At 40.8% G+C, this 13,965-nt stretch overlaps 2 protein-coding genes across 2 annotated transcripts; one reads left to right on the top strand and one right to left on the bottom strand.

The window, feature by feature from the left end:
• Nucleotides 1-2,246: 2,246 nt before the first annotated feature.
• Nucleotides 2,247-6,214, bottom strand: sybl1 (synaptobrevin-like 1). The gene is made up of 8 exons (XM_072396129.1): nt 6,056-6,214; nt 5,514-5,691; nt 5,318-5,375; nt 5,020-5,157; nt 3,991-4,081; nt 3,674-3,741; nt 3,428-3,520; nt 2,247-3,281 (listed from the first exon to the last, which is right to left on the bottom strand). The coding sequence occupies exons 2-8, from the start codon at nt 5,657-5,659 to the stop codon at nt 3,213-3,215; spliced, it is 663 nt and encodes a 220-aa protein (XP_072252230.1). The 5' UTR covers nt 5,660-5,691; nt 6,056-6,214; the 3' UTR covers nt 2,247-3,212.
• An 889-nt stretch (nt 6,215-7,103) lies between these two features.
• Nucleotides 7,104-11,176, top strand: polr1d (RNA polymerase I and III subunit D). The gene is made up of 5 exons (XM_072396130.1): nt 7,104-7,198; nt 9,177-9,274; nt 9,659-9,735; nt 10,477-10,565; nt 10,946-11,176. Exons 1-5 carry the CDS (start codon nt 7,160-7,162, stop codon nt 10,991-10,993), a joined length of 351 nt encoding a protein of 116 aa, XP_072252231.1. The 5' UTR covers nt 7,104-7,159; the 3' UTR covers nt 10,994-11,176.
• The last annotated feature ends 2,789 nt before the right edge of the window (nt 11,177-13,965 follow it).

Below are 13,965 nucleotides of genomic sequence, written 5' to 3'. Positions count from 1 at the left end.
CAACATGTTATACCATCTACTGCAAAACCTGTCAGCCTTGTTAAGACAACAAAATGTTTACTTCACAACTGTCGTAGATTAAATGAAAATAACTTGTTATCGCCTTTCAGTACAACTCAGTTCGTCTTAAAAGGGAGCAAATGCAAGTGGCCGTTTTCAAACTGAATTTAGAAATCGGAATGAGAGCAACAGAACAAGGCTTCTCTATCTATAAAGCCCCTCAGGCGTCACAGAGAAAGTTTAAAATGGCCTTTCTCTGGCTTTGTATGGATGACCGGACATATTAGTATCACACAGTGAGCAGTTATGAATTGCAGAGATAGTCATCAAAGGCCCACAATACAAAGGGGCAGGAGGTCAAAGTGGGGGATTTCAGTCAGAGCGCGATGCACGGACAAAGCTGCCCTCGAGAAAGCACAGGGGACCAAAGTCACACCAGCGAAAAATGCCACAGAACTGTCTTTCAGTCAGAACATCTGTTAGTCTGTTCCAGCAAGAAGAAATATATTTTCCAAGGCTCCCAGGCTATTCCATTTGACAGAAAATAGCACAACATACAATGAATGCTAAACACTGAAGCTCATCAACCTGAACAAACTATTTTCACTTAGGACTGACACAGCACATAGTCGAAAGTGTTAAAAACAGCAAGCTTCCCATTGTGCTCATTACAAGTGCAAGAATAAACCCAAGCTCAGCCCGTCATGCTGCAGTGCCGAAATACTGCACAGGAAAGACAGAACGGGTTAATGCACAGAAATTAAACGCAAAAGACTCCAAACTAAAGTATAAATGACCAAAATAAGAACTGAATGTGGCAAAAATCCAGCAGAGAAGTAAAAACCCAACAACAGGACTACAGAACAGACTTAAAGAGATATAAAATTATTAAAGAAAAGGGGCTGAAAGGCAAAGTATTCATTAAACAACTTAAACGTTTTTAAATTGAACAGTTGGAGACACAAAAATGAAAAAAAAAAGAAAATTGTCCGATTGGTTTTATGGTTGTTTTGCTTAGTTTCAGGGTCTTGTTCCTCTACCAGACAAAACTTAAATCTTTTATACTTTGATCCATTGTTCCATATTTGTCAAAGCTCAGGTTGGTTGTCTAACGGCACAGAGATGATTGCACTCTTGTGGACATTGCAGTGCATCTGAAAAGCATAAAATAACATGAATAAATCCTGTAGGGTCCGTTTGTGGTACCTCATCTAGCCCTGATTCTCTCTTGAGGTCAACGTCTGATCAAAACTTCGCCCCTTGCACCTGAGAGACAGATAATCCCTATGAGAGGCCTCTTCCACAAGGCAGTGAGGTCCTTTAAAGTCCTTACACAGTTTAACCTCTGAGATGCCTCATATCTTGATTTGCTGCGAAAGCTGCCAACGAAATGTGAATTTCAACAGTAGAGAAAAAAAAAAAGAAAAAGAAAAATGGCGCCGGTTGAAAGTGGACTCGTAACTATTTGCTGAATTTCTTGTAGCTATCAAGCATTGTCATTTGTCTATTGCCTGATTTGTTTATACCCCAAGTACGTACATTTGAGAAAATATAAGAAATAAAAAATAAATTGCCTTACCTATCTGTCCAACATTTAAGTGTTGTAGTAGGCAATTTGGTTTATTGAATCCCCCAAAATTAAGCACGGAAATGATCACGACAAACTTGTCAACTGCCCGTCACACCCGAGCAGCGACGAGGTTTCAGTGAATAATTAGTTTCACCTGGTCATTTTTCCCCTTTTCACAGCGCCCCGTCGAACCAACTGTCATTAAAAATAACATTATCCACGAGAATCATGAAAAAGATTAATTGAAGTTTTACTACTGGAAGACACAAAGGCGTAATACGTGTCCATATTCAGTAAGCAGTTATCTCCGTGGAAACATATATGAACACGAATTTTAACAATTGCAAACGTTTTTAAACCACATTTTTCCCGTCAATTTAAAAACCTATATGTGAAACGCCTTGACTACCATTGTGACGTAATATTGAAAAAAAAACGGTTGTACAGCTTTTTTTCAGGTAAACTTCTGTAAAATTGTCGGAAAGTGCTAATTTGGGACAACCATTTTGGCTAACAGCTATCAAAATCTGCAACAATTCGCAAATTTTTTTGAAACGCCTATCACAATGAAATCAAAGTATTCCAAAAGTTTTAAGTAATATAATTTACCCTAAAATTTCAACAGCATTTTGGTCACAAAATTTGCTTCAACTTGAAAATAACATGCCGTAGCACCTTTTCTTGTGTTCCTGATCAGACACGCGACGCCATCAGATTTTATTCATTTAAACCTGGATGTACATTAATTAAATAATTACATGATAATAAGCGATTAGATGCTAGGAAGCAAATCTATGTACAATAAAAAAGTGCATTGTGTCAACGAAAAGAAAATATGGGCACACTGAACAGCCTAAGAGAGGTAAAAAGTAAAAAGGAAGCCTTCAATCAAGTTCACAGGCAGGAAGAGGGGATATCCTCTCACAAATCAGACCTATTTTAAAAGAACCATTAAATATTAGTACTATCGGTCAAATGTACACTATTCATGTATATGATCTTATCTGGGACTTTAAAACATCCATTTGAAAAGATACCATTGTGCTCTGTGGTAAAACTAGCTCAAAATATGTATACTGCATGGGTTTAGTCAAAATAAAATGATCTTTCAGTTGTATACATGAGGGCCAAACAACATTGTACGAGTCCTTCCTGACGGACCTGCAGCCCAACATGGCAGACACATTCCACATGTTTCTGCCAACACCAAAAATAAAGCGAAAAAATTGAACTTTGCCATCTTTGTGGTTCATCAGTATAAATGGATCGATTACACAGACAGGTGCAGGGAGGTATCGCAGACATCAGGCCAACAAGTGCATATTACAGGATGAAAGTACCAGACAGACAAAATTTATTGTTCCACATCAGTGTTAGGCCACGTAGAGGCTGTCCATTAGAGTGGGCTTGAGGTGGGACTCCCGGTCCAGAAGGCAAATAAATGTGCAGACTTTTGAAGTGAGGGTGAGTAAGGAAGCAGGAGGAGGAGAATAAGCCGGTGTCTTCCTGCAATGTTGAAGGTACGGGAGTAAAGCAAGGGTTAAGCTGCATTTCCTTTAGTCCATTGGCAAGCAAAGTTGAACAGGCACTTCTCCCCCTCATCCCTCTTCCTTCATCTCCCTCTTTAATCTCCACACGCCTCTCATTTCTTGACACACGAGGGCCAGCTGAGGCCTCCACAGGCAGCGGAGACGATGATGTAAAGGACCACCTGAAAAGAGCACGCAGAGTTCACTGACTGTAGGAGTTTTCCACACACTGAGCACAAATTCCTTCAAAAAATTTAAAAAATAAATAAAAACTATTGGGTTACAGTCAATTTCTACTTGAACCATAATCATTGCTGTCTGTACGTACCAGACACACCAGCACAATAACAATCGTGAGCTTCAGGTTCTTCATACACATGGCCCGAGCAAGGTTACGACTTGTGGTCTTAAACGTGACCGACTGGTGGGGCAAGGAGCGAAAAAGAACATCAGTCGCAATATTCTGTGGATATGTAGCTCACCAAACGGCTGTCAAAACACACATTTCTTTAAATATCATGCATCAGGAAATACACAGGGTGAACACAGTACAATAAATGCTTTTCAAACTCACTGAATCAACAAGATTTTCAGTCTTATCAATCAGAAGCTCCAACTTCTCTCCTCTCTGAGCTACCAGGTCTGTGAAAACAACAGAGAGAGAGGCGAGGTTAACTTAAAGGCAGAAAGTTCTGTGTAATGACATGACTATCAAAGGGCTTTGAGCTCCACAAGCCAAGTGTAGCCCAGTGTGTTTATCTTTAAGAGAGGACAGACATCTAAGCAGCTACACATCTGAAACTAACCCCTAAGCAGTCTCTGTGAATGAAAACTAATACAGATGAGGAAAAGTATGTCATTTTCCAATGAGGAAACTGGAGAGAAGTTCACCTATGTTGCGGACCATGATGCCTTTAAGGTCATCCACTTGCATCTGAGTCTCAGTGACGCGATCTGATCCCCGTGGGTCTGCGTGGTGTTTCTACAAAGGAAAATAAGACAGAGAAAACCATCTCAAAGTGTAGTTGGTGATGACTGAATCTGGAAATGAAAATGGTACAAAAGCTAACGTTTGGCAGCAAAACCACTGGCGGCTAAAAATGTGTAGATTGTTTTTCGCTGAAAAAATAACTTTGCCTCATTGATTATGTGGCAGTCTCCAAAGTTTTTTTCCAGGTGTCTGCAAACAGAAACGACCCCTTTAATGCACGTTAAATCAAACTGACCTCTACGAGTGACACTAAAAGCTGACCGTGTGATAATCGAGACACCGAGGCGGATACAAGACACTGAAAGTGTTCAATCGGATCAAAAATGTTCAGGGCTGCAGGCCCCTCCCTGAAAGATCCGGGTACTTTTAAAAGTACCACTTCCCGACATCGGCTGTTAGTTCCTAAAGGATTTTCTGTGGTGGAAATGAGGCTTAGAGTGCCTCAATAGCCTTCTGATAATAATTCTGATCAATCGAATCCTTGAATCCTAGTTTTTACAACAGTAGACCAAATTCATTGTTTAAAACTACTCCTTTTTAACGGTGTAGCACTACATGCCTGCCAAAGAGGCTTCTGTGCTCTACAGCCTTACAGTTAAACCAGTGAAGTGGGTGATCTTTGCAAGAGGTACATAGTTGTTTATTTCCAATAATCCTGTCGCACAGAGAGGAGGGATTATCAGATTTCAGAGTCACAGCTGTGCAGAGTCACCTGACCACACATAAGGGCAGCGACAAAAACACATCTCTGAGAACTGGTATGGCCTTTGTTAATCTCAATAACGTTAATCAGTAAGAAAAGGTCCTCATCTTTGTGCATCTAGTGTTAAAAAGATAAGAGCCAAACTCAATACACGATCAGAAACACCTTTCTGACCACGCAGGACTCAAACTTTGCTTTCACACTGGCATTTATTTCTGGTACTCACCATCTGAGCTGCCAGCGTAGAGGAGAACTCACTGTTCATGGCGTAAGGCAGAGCTGTTTGGGCTCGGGACCCGTACGTTGTCTGGAAGCGCTTCCGGACTTCCCCAAGGAAGCTGAATGCACGTGACCTCTCAAAGTCCTTCCACAGACAAGAGTTAAACACGAAAAAGGTTTAATAGCCTCAACCTGTCATGCATGATCAATGCACCTCACACCTTTATGCATCCACCTAAATGGATATCAATCCTAGTCAATGGCAACAAATGCATTTCTCATGTCTAATCAAAGAGTGTACTTACATCATCAGTGATGCACAGGTATATGATTCTGTCATGGCAGACGTAATGAAAGAGATAGCTAAAAAGAAAAAGAAGAGGGTTTGTCATAAGATGAGAGGTGTGTCACAAAGAAGGATATTTCCTTTATCAATTGCTTATCGCACCGGTACACAAAAGTACGTATAGCTGACGTCGTGTATCACCCAGAAACTCCTACCTGCCGTGGCTGTAGGTCAGTTTGTTGTTCTCTGAAGGAATTTTGGCCAAAATCTGCTCAGTGACTTCGAGGAAGTTCCCGCCGCACCATGCATGTTTGGCCAGAATAGTGGTTCCACGAGCCACCACAGCAAACAGGATCGCCATGGCAACAGCTGGGCTTTCAGCTCTATTACTTGCTGTTGACAAATTAATAGAATACGTTGTTACTGAGGGAGCTAATGCAAGAGGAAGGAGCTCGAAAAAGAGGAGCTATTGCGCAAAAGAGGAGCTATTGCCAAACAGTGTCGCGTCGTAGTTACTGGCCTTATAAGCCAATAAACTTATTACTGTCACCTATTTTTGTACGGAGAGGATAATCACGTGGAACAAAAACGAAAGTAAGACAATGGGTGGCTGGGAGACAACGAGCTTTTTAGTAATGTTGACCAAGATGGATAGAAGCGTTGGGCAGGCAGTTAGTTGTTTAACAAAATACCGGTTGCCATTCTTGCAGAGACCGAGCTAATGAACTTAACAGATACACAAGCACAAATGTGTCACCTCGATGTGTCAGCGATGTTCCAAGTAGCTCATTTAAGCTCAAATTCCCACATCTAAAAATCTTCTAGCTGCTAGCAAGCTAGCTAATCCCTTTCGAGTGACTTCTGCTTTGCAAATCCTTCAAACCGGAAACAAAGTCAGACTATCTCTGGGTAATGTAGTTTTTACTACCTTCCTCGCCTTGGGTTGTAATGCGATTGATTAATTCAGAACTACAGTTTCCCAGCGTACCTGTGACGTAGCTTCATATGTACGCCCATATGACGGGATCTAAGCTACATTTATGTTACTCCCATTGAAGTCTTACAGGCAAGGATTTTTGTTTTCCAGTTAACTACGTGGTAAAGATTATGGATCTTGTACTACATTTAGAGGTACGGTAATCAGTGAATTCATCTTAATATGGTTGTAAGAACATCTAACCTTACACAGCAGTTTATCATACAGTTTGAAATACTACAGATACAGTAATCAGCTGTACATTACTGTTGCACATAAAAGGTTGCTTACATAGCGAACTTCTATGGTAAAAGAATGTGCAGTCAATATGTCAGTAACTGATTACATTGCTTAAATGTGTACTTCTGTAAAAACAGTTTAATCAGCATTATCCACGCTTCTATTGTAGTCATTTGTGTTATAAACATAATATCAATCATAATGTGTTTGGCTGCTGTTTTTATAGTAACAATATGCCGCTGCTTTATAATGATGCTTAACTTAATTGACAAAATACAATTAACAAATACAACTAAATACAACTGTAGAGTTAAATGCAGTATCATTCACAGACAATCAGTGGCTGTCAGAACAGACTGTCAAATAGATGAAGTAGACTCACAGTCTCTGTGCTAGACTGTGCTAGTTATTTTTTTTTTCATTTCAACAAAGTAATTCTTCAACTTCTATTCCATAAAGCAGCTTTTGAAAATAACAACTACAAAAATTGTACACGTTTTCCAAAATCATTCCAAAATATATTTATATACAAGAAAGTTTTCGGTGGATCTCTTCGCATGATTAACAGAAATGCCTGCCTGTCAGACAGAGCTAAGGGTAAAATCGTATACACCCATATTGACAAACGTAACAGGAACGTGAAGCATGGCCGGAGAAAGCGAAAAGAAACCACTACTAGAAATGGTAAGAAGCTAAAATTGCTTATGTTTTGATAGCCTATGTACCTACAGGACTCTGAGATATTTAAACTGCGTTGGGAAGCTCATTTTCAAAATAATAAGCTAATGGGAGCATTTCGACTGCCTCACGTGGGTAGCTACAGCAGCTAGCAAAGATTAAACTGTTATTCCACTTAAACACAAACTGCACTAAAAACATTTTTGATTGCTGCAGTTTTATAGCGGGGCACATTTTAATGTTAGTGTGTAGTTAGGCCGTCAGTATGTGTGTTTAGTGTCCCGCTTCTTTCCTGGTCTTTGGCTAGCCCAGAGTTTCTCCACGAGGGGTCAATATTTGAAAGGAAACTTAATGTTCCTCCACTTCATCGTCATGTTCGTCATTGAGTTGCATAGACATGTAATGTGTAATGCATAATAACTGCCTCTGAGTTCTTCATCTTATACATTTAAGAGGAAATCTGGAAATATTTGGGACAAAGCATTTCAAGCCAAAGAGGGTTTGTTTCATATTCATGATGTAATGCAGAAATCGGAGGGTATTAGAACCACTGGGATATTATTTTAGCCCCTTGTAGAATAACACTCTAGTTTAAACCGGTGACTGAAAAATGGAGAAAAACACAACACATCCATCCCTGAGTATAAAGGTGGCTTTATAATAAAAATGTCACTGTTATAGGCTAGTTTCTGTGAGACTGAACCACATGTGGCCTTAAAACTGTCATGTTGATTCAGAACTTTATGTTTGAAATGTGCAAAAATCCCTAGTTCTAATGTTTTCTTTGGTGTTCCTCTTCCTTCCTTTTTTTCCCCCTTTCTGAAGTTTTGGGTGCCTGTATCTGTTAAATGTTCCACACTGTCCTAATTCTTCTTGACCCTGTGCATATGTACACTGATCAGCCACAACATTAAAACCACCAACGGGACACGCGAACAACAATCACTTTGTTTAGTTTTATGGTTCATTGAGTTGGAGACGGCAAGCCTCTTGCCCCATTTGTGTGATTTGCTGGATTTCTATGTAGCCTTTTTGAACCCTTAAACTTTCTCCGTTATTTAGATAAAACAACTGAAGTTCTCTGACAATTTAATAACCTTATTAGTATTTACTTGCACATCGATCTATGCTGTGCTGGTTTGCCTGCTGAGCATCAACACTGTCACTGATGTCAGCTGGATGGAGACAAAGCTTAGCTGGCTGCTCTGCTTGCTCGAAAGCAGCTTGATACTTTCTTGCACGTTAAAGATTACAATTATTCAACTTAAGATATTTTCTTTTTTACAAATCCTTATGCTGAAGCTGCCACCATAATGACAGAAACTGCAGCACTCCGGTTTTACAGCAGTGTGGATGAAACCGTTTTTCTTTTTTTGAATAAAACATTACTTTGCCTTCGTCATTTTCAACTCGATGATCATCATCCGACTGACAAGCACAGAAATGAGGTGATCTGTCATATTTATATTCAAACTTACACATCGATTTCCTTCAGGAACGCTTAGAAGTGATGCGTTTTGTCGTTCTTCTGGTCATACCTGACTCAGGGAAACATTCCTGTCTGACTTTGCTTCATAGTCACACCGTACTGCTTTTCTGTTGCCCCCCCCCCACCCGGCATGATAACAACAGGCTCAGATTGGTCCAGAAAATGCAAACACATTCTGCAGCTGTCAGAAAAACTCGGCACAAAGCATCACGGGTGGCTACAAAAACAGCCCAATTTCCAAATGAATAATAATAATGAAGCCAGTTGTTTTCTCATCGCTCCATCGGACAGCTGCACAAGACTTTCCACTTGCCCAGAAAACACAGGGTTTACTCAACCTGGGTAAGCGATAATGGGTGCGAGGCCTGCAGATGATAAAGGGGACGTAAAAGTGTGTGTGTGTGTGGGGGGGGGGGGGGGGGGGGGGGGGGGCATTTCTGTGTACATTTGTAAGGGATTTTGTTTTCTTAAGGAAGTGTTTCTTTTGTGTTAAAGGTCCAAGCGGATGGGGCTGATGAGGGCTGTGTGACATTCGTGCTGCATAATGAAGACCATACACTGGGCAACTCCCTCAGATACATGATCATGAAGAAGTCAGTGTTTTTTTTCACACTATCTTTAAACTCGGCATGTAGAGGTCACAGGTTTGAGCTGTTTTCCTTTTTGCATATGACACCCACCCCATCCTCCCCTCTTTAACCAAACACGCTCACACAAGAGGGGCACATTTGTGCTAAGAGTATGACTGAATGTGCATGTGTCAGGGGACATTGCCCTCTCACAGTGCGTGGGGATGATTATGTCGGTTCACGATCCCAACTCTGTGTACGTGAGTTCTCCTTGTTCCCTGTGTTTTGGTCCAGCCTGCCAGAACGAGGTGAAAGAATGATTAACATTTTTCCACTGACACGCCTTTCAAAAAAAACATTGATGATAATCACACATCTCACTTTGACTTTCCTGTTTTCTTTTGTCAGCACGGATGTGGATTTCTGTGGCTACACCATCACCCATCCGTCTGAGAGCAAGATCAACTTTCGCATTCAGACACGAGGTGAGAGACGAGCCTTTGCCACTCTTCGCGCCATCCTACTTGTCAAACTCTCATGTTCAAAGCTTGCTTGTTTGCACACGTGTAGGAGGGCCAGAGAACGAACATTTCCAGGCTGCGTTGCAAAGTAAACACACTGATTGGAGTCTGGTGCATTCACTTAGGTCACTCGGTTGCACAAGTAGGACCAGTGTCGGACTCCCAAGTTGCTTACATGCTCTTACACGCCCTCTCGTTAAGAGCCATAATCGCTTGTTCCAGAGAAAGGAGGGGAAAAAAAGATTATTTGTCAGGCACTTTGCCATTGAACAGCAACCCCATCACATGAAAGGACTCTCCAAGAGAGAGAAAACAGCTTCTTGTTGTTGTTTCAGAGTTTCTGGATGGACAGAAACAAAGGCTGAGCCTGCGCCCGTGTTGTCCCACAGCTTCTTGTCAAGTTAGGAATGCTCGGCTTTGTCTTTCTTCAAGTGACCCCCTATATGTTGAGTGGGGTTAAGGTCAGGTGACTCTGGAGGAAAGTCCTTGACTGTCAGCACTTCTTTGTCTTCTTTGTTCATTATTCTCCCAGAGCAGGAACCCCTCTCTGTCAAACCAGAAGACATAGCATGTCACTGGGGAGTGGAGGGCCACTTTTTGTCAGTTAAGGTTAATTTTTGTCTGTGAATGTGCGAGATTAAGTCCTGCTTTGACGAAAATGGGCTTAGGAAGCGGCTGTAACTTCATTCTCTTGTCCACCGTCAGTTTCAGGGGGACTTCCAGCTGTAGAGCCGCTGCGGAGGGGCCTGAATGATCTCAACGAAGTTTGTCAACATGTTCTCAACACCTTTCAGGTACCGTGTTAATGTGCTCAGGGGAAACCTTTTTGAGTATATGTTGCAAGCTGCCTTTCTTGGGAATGATGTGAAAAACAGAAGTTAACTGATCTTATCCAAAATCCAGCCTTTTCCCGATGAGAAGTCAGGAATTCTGAATTCCCAATTATTTTTGGATACAAATCTAGGGCATGTGTAAAGCTATTGGCACCCTCCATGTTCTCTGCAAAATGCTGAGAATATTCCACTCAGTTTGATGACTGCCCAGTCTGGTTGTGACCTTGTTAACACTGTTTACTGCTTCTTACTCAGACCGAGGTCCTGCTCAGGTTCATGTTAGCGTGGCCATGTCTGAACTCCTAATTCTGACTTTTTTTTTTTTTTTTATTATCTTCCAGGCAAGAGTTAATGAGTTCAACGAGAGACAGGAGCAGCCCATGGAATGATGGCCATCAGACACACAACTACCTGCGAAAATCCATTTGATTTTAAAGCGTTTTGCATTCTTGAGGAGTGACGATTCTCCCCCCCGCCCAGAATAATCTGATAAAGTCACATTTAAACATTTGTACAGTGCTGTATTTGTATGATGTTCAGATTGATGTATGATGTATAATAAATATGTAGAAATATGAATGTTTATCCTTCCTGTGCCGCTGGATTGATGAGTGAACCAGATCTGAAACGGGACACTTGTTTTTGGGGGATTTCGTGCAGATCTTGAGACTGTTTTCACGGCGATATTTATTTTCGCAACCACTCCTATAACAGCGTTTTGAAGGACGTCCAAACCCTAAATGATTAGTCTGTCAAACGGGAGACTGCGCTCATTTGTCCTTTGAAGCCGAGTTTGATGAGCGAAGAAGAAATGGAAGCTGGAATGTTCTTATTAGCGGAGGAATGTGGGGCGAGAGGCTCCATACAGTGCCAGGAAGACGGAGGGGAAATTGGGGGTAAGAGCTGTGAGGAATAGGGTTTAAGTAGTGTGAGGCCAATCATGTCCCACTGTCGAGTCACATGACCACATGGTGCGGTTTGTGAGAACAGAGCCAAACTCATTGAACTAAATAAGTGAGCAGTCTGATAGAAAAGGTTGACTTTAGCTTGAAATGGGGAATAAACTTTTCTTTCTTTCAAAGAATTATGTGAAAGAGATCAACTGTCTACTGCTTAATGAAGACAAAGCCAGCAAGTATTTAGAGTAGCTCTGCATAAATATTGGAAATATTGGAAGGAAAATGCTTGCACAGGAAAAAGATGTTTCTACAAGCACCCGCGAGGTTCACCATTTCATGTTACATATCGCTGGTTTAACAGCCTTTGGGAGAGATTGAAGTCGGCTGCATTTTCCTCCTTTTATTCGGCTTAATGGGCCAAGATGAAAATGAAGTCCGGCAAATAACAGAGCATCAGCGTATGCAGTGTTATGTCTTTGGGTCCCGTACTTCACTCAATCACTGCAAAGGTTTTTCTACCAAGAACTAAAAGCAATCTGTGTAATTATATCTGTCTAAGTTGCGTTTGAGCATGTGAAAACAGGTGCTGGAATTAGAATGTCATTTCTAAAGGGTTAAAGCTGTGTTTTTGTGAAACCCCTTGAATTAAAACAGAAAATCAGTGCATCCTGTTAGCTTGACTTCAAATCTGTTGCTGTTGCTGACCACATGTGTGGAAGTAACCTACTGTAGCTGCAGTTGATCTATTTACAAAAAAAAGAGTGAAAACTTTTACAGAATTTACAGAGTAAACCTGTTTAAATTAGGCTGGGCAGAACGGGTTTAGATGGAGGCTTCAGATGTGATTGTTGGGGTATTCTTAAAAGCTGCTGCAACACAGGTAGAGAGGAGTCATGTCACCAGGGGCGGTTATAGAAACTTTTTGATGGTGGGGCCCAGGCAGAGGACACAGACTGGGAAAGGGTGGCACAGGTAAATGACACGTAAAACCTTTGATAGAAATATGTAAATACATAGGAAAATGGAAGTTTTTCGTAATCAACGCGGCTAATTTATGTAAAAAGTGAAGAAAGCGCAATTTGTCAAAGCACATGGCCAGTGACATGAATATATATATATACTGTCTATATATATTTTTAAGCTTTATCAGTATTTATTCAGCAGTTTATGCCAGTTAGCTTTGAACATCCTGTTTATCAATCATAAAGTCTTGACAGATGTTAATAAGACTCTGCCGTATAACTGCTAAACGTGGCAGTACCGATGTAGAACTATCACAGAACATTTGAGATAAAAAATGTACTGGCATGGTGACACACGGTGTGATCACATGCAGCCAAATCTGCAGCCATTTAGAGACTTTGACTCACGATCACCCCAAGCATTTTCAAACTTTAGCCTCCTGATGCCAGCTACCGCAGTTTCCCGGGGTTTTTAATGAATTTGATTGGATGGGATTATGATTGTATCACAGTGAGGTGGGTCATAATCGGCTTGAATTGGACTATGTTGGAAGTCCCGTGAGATGACATTTGTTGAGATTTAGAACTACACAAACAAAACCAAACTGAATTTAATTTAAATTGATTCAATCGAAGTGAGATTAATTAAATTGCAATGACTTGCATTTGGGTATGTGAGGTCCAGGTAAACATCAATTCACTCTAGATATTTGTTTAAATTTGACTTCTAAAATTGTGGTGACACTTCTTTTTTTGGGGGGTCCCTTTAGTTTCCAAAGTACCATAAATTGCATAATTAAGTTAAGCTATAGCTATTTAAAATACATTTGAGTGAATCAGCTGATGAACTCAACTTTCTTTATGAAGAGTAGGAATCCCTTTCTTTCGCAGAACTATTTTCTTTTCAATGAGGCGGATAACCTCGAATAATTAAGAGAGCCAGCACACCCCAAAAATCTTTTTCTCGAAATGATTTCCCAGAGGGACGTTTCATTTAAATGCATCGGACGTGCACAGGAAGAAGATTCTCACAACCTGTCCTACGTCCAAAACCACATCAAGCATTAGACTTAGGCAAGACTTATAATACTGTTTGTTCATGAAATTGTTTTTCTTTCCTTTCTTTTTTTCTTTAACAGCCGGCGTGGGACGCTGAAACACTGCTGTGAATTTATTCTTCTCTTTGTGAATTGTGTTTCGTCATATTTGATGTGGTGCTGTAACTGTCATGAAGCTCAGGATTTATTGCATGCAGAATGAACTTCCAGCTCGCTCCAAGTTTTATTTGAAACACATTGTGACGATGAGACAAGCCACAGTGTTTGCTGCAGCAATAGGAATAATGGTCTCTCTAAACTGAATTGACAATAAAACATTGCAGCCCTTGAGTTATTGTTGTAAACATTCGATTATTATGGATAATTTGCTGTTCCACGTTACGGTTTATTAATGCGTGTGTCTTTGACCCTGGGATATTTATAGTCAACTGTCAGTTCTGTT

Source organism: Leuresthes tenuis, unplaced genomic scaffold (genome assembly GCF_036924035.1).
Source record: "Leuresthes tenuis unplaced genomic scaffold, fLeuTen1.0.hap1 SCAF_11, whole genome shotgun sequence".
NCBI lineage: Eukaryota > Metazoa > Chordata > Actinopteri > Atheriniformes > Atherinopsidae > Leuresthes > Leuresthes tenuis.
Note: the sequence above shows the minus strand (reverse complement) of the source record. Positions and strands in the feature narration are given on the sequence as shown.